This window comes from Pteropus medius, unplaced genomic scaffold (assembly GCF_902729225.1).
Source record: "Pteropus medius unplaced genomic scaffold, Ma_sr-lr_union100, whole genome shotgun sequence".
Lineage (NCBI taxonomy): Eukaryota > Metazoa > Chordata > Mammalia > Chiroptera > Pteropodidae > Pteropus > Pteropus medius.
The window spans coordinates 17,292-26,937 of record NW_024341916.1 but is presented as its reverse complement, the minus strand read 5'-3'; the positions used below and the strand labels follow the sequence as shown (position 1 = coordinate 26,937).

At 47.6% G+C, this 9,646-nt stretch overlaps 1 protein-coding gene across 1 annotated transcript; it reads right to left on the bottom strand.

Annotated features, from left to right (window-relative positions):
- Positions 1-6,423: 6,423 nt before the first annotated feature.
- Positions 6,424-7,353, bottom strand: LOC120599480 (melanoma-associated antigen B3-like). Its single transcript, XM_039858532.1, has one exon. The coding sequence runs from the start codon at positions 7,351-7,353 to the stop codon at positions 6,424-6,426; it is 930 nt and encodes a 309-aa protein (XP_039714466.1).
- Between the last annotated feature and the right edge of the window lie 2,293 nt (positions 7,354-9,646).

Below are 9,646 nucleotides of genomic sequence, written 5' to 3'. Positions count from 1 at the left end.
GATGTTATTTCCTTATTGATTTTCTGTTTGCATGATCTGTCCACACTCGACAGTGGTGTATTTAGGTCCCCTACTATGATAGTGTTTTGGTCTATTTCTCCGTTTAGTTCTGTTAGTAATTGCTTTACATAACTCAGGGCTCCTTGATTGGGAGCATAGATATTAATAAGTGTTATGTCTTCTTGGTGCATGATTCCCTTTATCATTGTGAAATGTCCCTCAGTATCTTTCTTTACCTTTTTTATTTTGAAGTCTATTTCGTCCGATATTAGTACTGCTACTCCTTCTTTTCTCTGAATGCCATTTGCTTGAAATATCATTTTCCACCCTTTCACTTTGAGGCTATGTTTGTCTTTGGAGCTGAGATGTGTCTCCTGGAGGCAGCATATGGTTGGGTTTTGTTTTTTGATCCATTCTGCAAGTCTGTGCCTTTTTATCGGTCCATTTACATTTAGGGTGATTATTGAAACATAAGGTCTTTTTATAGCCATTTTATCTTTTGCTTTCTAGTAGCTCGGTGTTTCCATTGCTTCCTTGTCCTTGTGTTTCTGTTTTCTTTATTTTGGTTGGCTTTTGTGGGTTTTCCCTCTGGTTCTTCTTGTTTTAAGTTATATACTTCAGTTCTGACTCTATGATGTGTGGTTACCATTACAAATATGAAAAAGATAGTTATGTATACACAGTCATCCATTTTTTTCTGTGTGTGCCTTATCTCCATTCCCCTCTGTGAATTTGGATCTTTGAATCCTCCCTTTTTCAGTCATTGTTATCTCAATTTGTTTCTATGTCTGCTGAACGTTCATTACTATCTTGTTATAGCTATTCTCTTCCTATTATTTAAGCTCATAACGCCCTGTTCTTTGTAAGGATTGCACTCCTCTGCTTCTATTTTCCTGATAGTCACTTTATTCCTAATTATGTATTTTGTTTGTTTGTTTTTCACTTTTTTAGGTGAGCTGACCCTTTCAGTATTTCCTGTATTGCAGGCCTCATTGTGGAGAATTCCCTCAATTTTTGTATGTCTGGAAAGGTCTTAATTTCTCCTTCATATCTAAAGGAGAACTTAACTGGTTACATTATTCTAGGCTGGTAATTCTTTTCACTTAATAGTTTAAATATTTGATTTCATTCTTTCTGTCTTGTAGGTTCTGTGCTGAGAAGTCCGATGATAATCCAGTGGGTTTTCCTTTATAAGTTACTGTTTGCTTCTTCCTGGCTGCCCTAAGAATGCTATCTTTGTCATTGATTTTTAATAATTTCAATACAGTGTGTCTTGGTGAAGGCCTCTTTGGGTTGAGATAATTGGGTGTTCTGTTGACTTCTTGAATTCCAAGTTCCAGCTCATTCCTTAGATTTGGGAAATTGTCATACACTATTTGTCTGAAAATGCTTTCCAGTCCCTGCTCCTTTTCCTCGCCTTCGATAATGCTCATTATACTTATGTTTCCTCTCCTGATGGTATCAGCTAGTTCTTGTATTTCTCTTTCATTATTTTTCATTCTTCGGTTTCTTTCTTCTTCATTCTGATTTATTTCTAGATTTATGTCCTCAATATCACTGATTCTTTCCTCCATTTGGTTGACTCTATTTCCCAAGCTTGCTATTTCATTTTTCAGCTCTTGCAGTGTGTTTTTTTTTTATCTCCAGAAGATCTATTTGGTTCTTTTTGAGGGTTTCAATCTCCTCGCTCTGCTCATCTAGTTGTTTTTGCAATTTCTGAAATTGTTGATATGACTCGTTTCGGATCTCACTGTTTTCAGAAGTACCATCCTGAATTCTCTGTCATTTAAGTCACATATTTCTATGCCTGTCAGCTTCTTTTCTAGAGATTTTTTGCTTTCTTTCTGAGATGCCTTGTCACCTTGGTTGTTCATGGTGTTTAATGGACTATTTCTCTGCCTGGGCATTAATGGAATTGTATTCTCTTGTTTTTCCAGAAATAAGATTTATTATATAAAGGTCTCTCTTTAGCCTGTTGTAAAGAAGGCGTTTTTCTTTTGGTTTCCAGTAGGTCGCATCTAAGCCTCTTGGATTCCTGGTTTATTTAGAGCTTTAATGATGCCATTTTTTTTCCCTATGGGTGTTTTATCATGCTCACTACTCTCAGTCTCAGGCCCAGTCAGTGTTATCGACAGTTTCTGTAGCATTTCCTCAGATTTCCCTAGGACTTCACCGTGAACGGTCTCTGAGGATAAAGGGGAAGGGGCCTTTTGTGTTTGGGGTTGGGGGTTGGGGGCTGCAGCTCAGCCTCAGTTTTGCAACTGCGGCCGGTAAAAATCAACTCTTGTTTCTCTGTTGTACTGCTTCTCTGCTCTGTGCCCTGATGATTAGGCCCTACCACTGGCTGCATGGAGCTCACAGTACTCCCAGGCAGGAATCTTCAGGGAACTTGCTTTACCTTCTCCCCTCCCCCTCCTCCTTCAAGGAGCTCCAGCAGCTGTGGAGGCAGCTTCTTTGTTTCTCCCAGTCCACTGCCGGACACCCGGGGTTCTGACCTGTGGTAGCTCTTATGCGCAGATCCCATGCTCAGATGTGTTGGTGTGCAGAATCAGTATTTTTTGTTGAGTTTTAGATTTCAGCTTATTGTTGTTTCAAGGGGAGAGATCTGGGGATGTCTCTCACTCTGACATGTTTCTCCAAACTCCTAGTCTTTTCTTAAACAAGGTCTGAGATGTGCAGACCTTCCGGTTGTAATCATTAGTTATCATATGCGAGCTGTGTGGGTGAGGTGGTAAAGCATGGGGGAAGAAGTCTTGATCTCTATTGGGAGGATTAGGTCTGAATTTAAAGTGAGCCTGTACCCTGGGCTATGATTTCCTAAGTGCTTCTCCTTTCTTCACCCCTCAGGTCAAAGAAGTGGAGAGGGCCTACCCTGGGCATTCCCCTCCTCCAGATTGTTCAGGCTCTAGTAAAACCCTAGTCTCTTGTGTTCTGGTGAATCTTTCTCTTTGGACAGGCTTTGTTATGAAGAACAGATTGTGTTTGGCATCTTTCACAGTGGAGACTTTCTCTTTCCCCTGCTGGAACCACAGGGACGTTTCTGTTGGACCTTCATTCTTCTCTGCGAGAACCTGGTAGGGCTCCCCAAGATAAAACTCACCAGAAGGTTAGGATTCCCTGTCAGACTAGACCTACCTGGAGTTTTTAACTCTTAAGCTAGTCTACACTGAGCATCCAGCAAGTTGTCAAACATACTTTGTGTCGCCCGATCATGGTACTGGCTCCCACACTGGTTTCTGCTCTTGGCCCTCTGCTCCAGGGAGCTGTGATTCTCTGAATCCACCAGTCTGACTTCTGTCTCTTCACCGTGGTGGAAAGCAGTTAGCCTAGTGACCTCATTTCTCTGACGGATCAAAAAAGAGTTGTTCCTTTTCAGTAGGTTCAGCTCATTTTCATTGAGAAGGTGGGCGTACAGGTCAAGCTGCTTTCATGCTGGCCTGTCAACTGGAAGTGACCAAGAAAAGTCTATTTTCAAGCTTCCATCATTTATTCGGCAGAATTCATGTCCTTTTGTCTGTAGGATTTAGAGTTGTTTTTCTGTTTTTCTGACTATAGCTTATGGTCTAACACCCTTATCTAAACACAGCCTGCATTTTCATGAGACATTGTCCTGTCTATAAGCCATTCCAAACATGGCAGGATTCGCCTTCAAGGCAGGCAGGATTCGCCTTCAAGGTAGACAGGATAGCTACAGCATCTGTGCTAGCAAAATAGTATCTTATATAATGTCTGTTATCAGAGGAATGTTACCTTACCTTTAATGTGTATTGATGTTTAACTGTGTGAGGAATCAGTGCCTCCATGCTGGCACTGATCAAGAAACAACTGTATGTAATTTCTACTTTTAAAATATAACTGAAAAGTTTTTCCTGAGGGTGTCCTTTAAGTTCTTTATGTGGGGCTAGCCTAATACTTAGATGTAGGATTTTCCTGTGATTAGAAAAGGGGTAAGACAGAGAATGTGTGTTTATCTTTGGTCATCTGATGGTTAAATTTATGTGTCCCTTTGGGCTGTGGGACGCCAAGTTCATACACTATTCCAGGTGTTTCTGGGAGGGTGTTTTCGATGATATTAACATCTAAATTGGTACGCTGGGGGAAGCAGACCAACCCCCTCAGTGTGGGTGCACCCCTACAATTGGGGAGGTCTGAATAGAACAAGTCCGACTCTCCCCTGAGTGAGGAAGAATTCCTCCTGCCTGGTTGCCTCAGATGGGACACTGGATTTTCTCTGTCTTCAGACTCTGACGAAGACATCAGCTCATCCCAGGCCTTGAGCCTTCAGTGTGGAACTGCACCATCGGCTCTCCTGGGTCTCCTGCTTGTCCACTGACCCTGCAGATCGTGGGACTTGTCAGCCTCCATTAATCACGTGAGCCAATGACTTATAAAATATAAACATAAATATAATTCCATCCTCTTGGTTCACTTTATCAGGAGAACCCTGACAAATGCGTTTCTAAATCCTATTTTGAATAGTGTGGGGTTCATTCAAACGTATCCCCTCCACATCCACAGAAGACAAAGAGGACCGCTGGGTCAGCAGCTTCAAGGAGGACAGTGGACAGAGTTCGCCAGGCTGTGCTTGTCCCCAAGGACACTTCCCGCTGCTCCCGTGAACACTATCTGCACCTTTGGCTGTTCCATGGACATTATCTGCCTCTTCTGCCTGAGGACATGGCCAGCCAAACCTCCCCTGCACTAGCTAGCAGCACGGCCTGTTCTCATCCGCGGGGATGAGCCTTGTCCCCCAGGATGAGGCGATCCCTCTCCCCTCTGCTCCCATATGGACCAAGGCCTAGTCTTGGCTGGACGCCTTTTCCTACAGCTCGAACTCACCCAGTGCTGAGGCCTCCCTGTTTTGTGAATAATAAATGGGGTGTCTCAATCCACTGCTCCCTCTAGTGGATTTTTGGAACGTGCAAGGCCCAGGTGCAGGTTCCTGGCCTGGTGCTTCTACGTTACAAATAGTAATTTATAATCATGACGGGAACTCATGCGTTTCATCAGTTTTGTAAAAATGGAAAGCATAAATAATATAATTAAATAATTTTGTTCTTTCCACAAGCAGAGAGGGACCTATTTATATTTTGCTCTGCAGGTTTATACTTTACTTCCTGTATGTAAATGTCTCTCTCTCTCATACATATACATATACATATATATATATATGTGTGTGTGTGTGTATATATATATATACACACACACACACACATATATGTGTGTATATATATATATACACACTTATGCACATTTGTGTGTATATATATTGATATACATAGTTATACATATGCAAAAATACATACACATACACATGTATATGGGTGTTGAGTGTCACACAGTCTATCAGTGTTTTTGTTCTACTGTTGTCTATTACATTGGCAGCAGGGGAGATCCATACGAGAATGGCCAGGGAAGAACTGGCTAGCAGGTCAGGATCCAGCGTTGGCTAGCCGATTATACTAGGAATGACCCAGTGGAAGGACGCTGCATTTCAGGACAGCGCTGGGAATGAACAACAGCCAGCACCTGAGTAGAGTCAGCTGTCAAGGACCCTTGGGGCAAGGGACAGTAAACGAAGCTCATAGGCATTCCCCAAACTGTGCATTGTCGTCATGTGCATCTCACCTTTCTTCTCTGGGCCTGCTTTTAACGTTCGGCACGAACCAGTTAGTCTATGCGCTCCATTCACCACACTGGGACAGGAATTCAGGACCCCTTCCGTTACCGCCCCAGGAATCCCACCCACAATCCCAAAGTGGCTATTAAGAGCAGTTTTTCTTCCAGTATTCAGTCTCTAAACTTTCAGACACCCGGTCTGAGTGTGCGCTTTCCTCCTGAGTCTTTGAGTCTCCCCCAGCCCACCATTCTGCCTTACTTGAAATGACCTCCCTCTGGAGGACTTGCCCTGTCTGGCCCCAAACCGCCTTGCCTCGGGCAACCTTCACTTGACTGCTCTCATGGGGAACCTCTTCTCTTCTTCACCCTTTCCTATCAGTTGAGCTTTCTGAATTACAGGGAATCTGTCTGTCTTCATTTCATGGTAGCTGGTTCCAGACTCGCGATTCTATGGGCAGCGGCCCTGCCTTCTTTTTCTTACCAGGCCCCATACCACCATGGCCCTTCCCAAGAGCAGACGCTCACATAAGTTTGGGGAATAGAAGAGAAATTGAGTCAGAGGACTAACTTGTTAAGAGTTACTATCTCTGACATTCTTCAATAAGCTAAGTATATTGAGGTATAAATCAATTTACAAAAGGAAAGACTGAGAACAATAAGGCAAATCAAGGTTGATGACGTTTTATTTATTTATTTATTTTATATTCCATTTTCCCAAACTTTAACTGTGGAATTCTTCAACACTTCCACGAAAAACTCTGCTGTGATTCGATCTTTTTTGTCTTGAAGACAAAAAAAAGATCCTCAGTGTGCACTACGGGTGGAAGAAGACGGGGCCATGGAATCAGGCCTTGCTGTGGCACTAGTGCCAGCCCTCCTTGCACTTCTGGTGCGTGCCCTTTCTTCTCGTAAGGCCTCTTCATACTGTGAGAAGGCACTAGGCACCGTGGCTCCGGCTTTGGCCAAAAAGTGGAGGACTTTCATCTTGCTGGTCTCAGCATGAGCTCTAGGGCCCCACAGGTACTCATGGCGAGGTGGATCACTGCCAGGCACCTGGCGGTACTCCAGGTACTTCAGATTCACCAGATCTTTACTGATGAGTTTTCTCGGCTCTCCATAGATGATGTGTTTCTTCCCAGGATATATTTGGAACAATTTCAGAAACACCCAGAGGTCTTCCTCAGTGGCGCAGTTGCCCTTCATGAAGATGAAGCCCAGGATATTCATCAGAAGGCCGGTCTTGGGCCAGCCCCTGCCTGCACGCAGCCTCCCATTATTGGGGATGTTCAGTTTGCTGATAAACTTGTACATGTTTGAGTCGACTTCCTTCAGATCAATCGCGAAGACAACTTCAATGCGCTCGGCGGCCTTCTTGAGGATCTCAGCGTATTTGTCCTGGTGTTCCTCTCCCAGGATCTTCTCGATGTCTTTCTTCAAAATGGGTTGGTTCACTTTGAACTTGTGCAGGAGGAACTGCTCCACCGAATCCACCTTCACAGTGGGAGACGTACGGCCTGACCTGTGAGCAGATGAAGCAAGGGAATAAGAAACTGCTTCATCTTGGCTTTCCTCGCCATCATCAGAGCTTGTCTTATCTGCGCCTGGAGAGGTGGTGGTGGTGGCGGTGGCTGAGGCCCCTCCCGACGCCTGGAAACTGCTATCTGACTCGGTCGGTGACGCGCTCTGGGAAGGAGCTTCCAGGGCAGAGGAGCTGGAGGGAAGCTCTTCCTCCATGGCTGTAGCTTCATCAGACCTCTGAGCATGGGCCTTATTGCGAGCCTGGTGGCGTTGCTCACGAGCACGGAGCTTACTCTTCTGACCCCGAGGCATGATGTCACTGGTCAGGGACAGCAGGCAACGCCGCAGGCAGAAGAGGAGAGGAAGCGGGTACCTGGAGGAGGGAGAATGACATGGTATGTGTCCCCTCGGCGGGAAGGTTCCACCTCGGCTTTGCCCAAGGCTGCCTATGCAGGGTCTGAGAGCAGTGCTCTAGGAACTCTCAGGACCCTGCTCTCATCAGCCATTCCCCTGAGAGCCATGCAGAAAATGTCAGTGTGTCCCTGGGACACAGCCATTCAGCCCTCCCTAGGTGTTACTGGGTGACAGCAGGGGCTAGCAAGGGGGACCCTGTGTCCTGGGTTTGGGAAGTGTTCTCAGTTCACTGTCAGGATCTTTATGTTAATTATTGTCCCGACCAGGTTCCCCAGTCCCCGTCGCTGCCCTGAAGCTGACACTTCAAACATCCCTGCCGTCATAAGGAAGATAATGGTGCTTCTGGCGGAGAGCACGCGGATCCAGCGCATCCCTGGGCCCTGTCTGTCCTGGCCGGTTGGAGGTATGTTCTTTCTGAATGCAACATGGCATATAGGTAGGTCCTGAGCCCCCCTTTCAGCTGACTGTTGGCTTTACCTTCCCCATGCATTCAGGGTGAGTGGGTGGCCCCTCGGTCTGCACTCAGTTTCCTTTTGGCACTGCGAGGGCCAGGGTCCCCTGTCTCCCTTTGCTTGAAGCCTGTCTCATAGTGAGGTCAGCAGCTACTCCGGAGCCACCAAGAGCAGAGAGTGTGGCCTGCTCTGCCTGCACTTGCCTGGCTTCTCCCAAGTGCAAGATGCACCGGGCAAGCTGAAGTTCCCTCAGCAATGCTCCCGACACGTCTCACTGAAACCCCATTTGAACTTCTGGATATATCTAAGACTCTTCCCTCTACTGAACTGTGACCACACCGCTCAGGCAAAAGGCTCACGTCTCTGTGACCTTAGGAGGAATTCAGGGGCGATTCTCTTTGACAGAAGCCTGGGCCTCCTTGAGTGACAGTGGCATGCATTCCGAGGTGTCCTCTCTATTATGAGACTCGTGGTACGCGCAGTGACGGTGCCTCTCACCCTGACTCTACCCATGACCTGGAAATCCTCCCTCTGCTGCCCCGCTTCCAGCCCCTTAACCAGGGCCCCACCTCCCCGACTGTCCTGAGGACCAAGTGAGGAAGCACCTCCTTCTCCATCCCTCCCGGATCCTCCCAGGATGAAGTCAGGAGTGGGGTCTGAGTGGGCCCCGATGTGGGGAATGGGGTCCTGTATTCCGCACGAGGGTTCTCCCTCACTCTGTGGGGCCTGGACATTCTCCCTCTGCTCCGCTCAGCCGAAGTCCACCCGCCTCGGGCCGAAGCCTTTATTCCCCGACAACGCTACCCGGCAGCCACTGGACTTGGGGCCTACGAGCCATGATGGGGCCTCCCGGGCAGAGAGCAGGGGCGGGGTGGGGCAGGGCGTGACCACCTGTCTTCAGGGAAAAGGGGGATTGGGGTGGTAGGGCCTGGCCCACACTTCTGGATCAGGGCACTTCACATCTCGACAGAGACAGGCCACGGGGCTTCTGCTCACCCAAGGCGGCAGCTCACACGAGGCCTCACGCTCCGCAGCTTGGCTCACAGGAGGTGCGATGGGGCCACTTCCGGTCACCTGAGTCCAGGCCTTCCGGGCAGGGGGCTGTGCGGGTGACTGACGTGCTGGAGACGCGTTTGGGGCGTGTCCAGGAGGACCTTCCCCCGCGGGCCTTTCACTGACCCTCAGCAGGGCCTGGGCCTTCTCTCTCTCTGCTGAGCCAGTCACCTGGACTCACACCAAGGCCCTGGTTTCCCTCTGAACCCCAGGTGGAAATGTTTGGGGGCCTGAGACTAGCGGCCATGCCCGGTGCCTCCCAAGACTGACAGTAATGGGTGCTCCCCGCAGTCCTCCTTCCGCACCATCCCTGGACTCCTTGTGGGTGCTGGGCTGCTTCCACTCTACGACCTGGGGCACCCCTCACGTCCAATACCTCCACTTTCGGAGACTCCTGATAACACCATGTGCAGGTGCACGACCTCTGGCCACTGCTGCCTGAGGCTAGAGATGATGCAGGGTCGGAGAATCCTGTGGGCTTCAGTTTTCTGGGCTCAGAAGTCTGCGCTGTGCTCTAGGCGGCCTGGAATTTTTCCCTTTCCTAACTAAAATCTTGCCTTTTCTGACCAAGTATCTCAAGATCCGCATGG

Bases quoted from the DNA above. Each gene is read 5' to 3' on its own strand.
- LOC120599480 (XM_039858532.1), bottom strand. From the start codon at position 7,353: ATGGAGGAAGAGCTTCCCTCCAGCTCCTCTGCCCTGGAAGCTCCTTCC.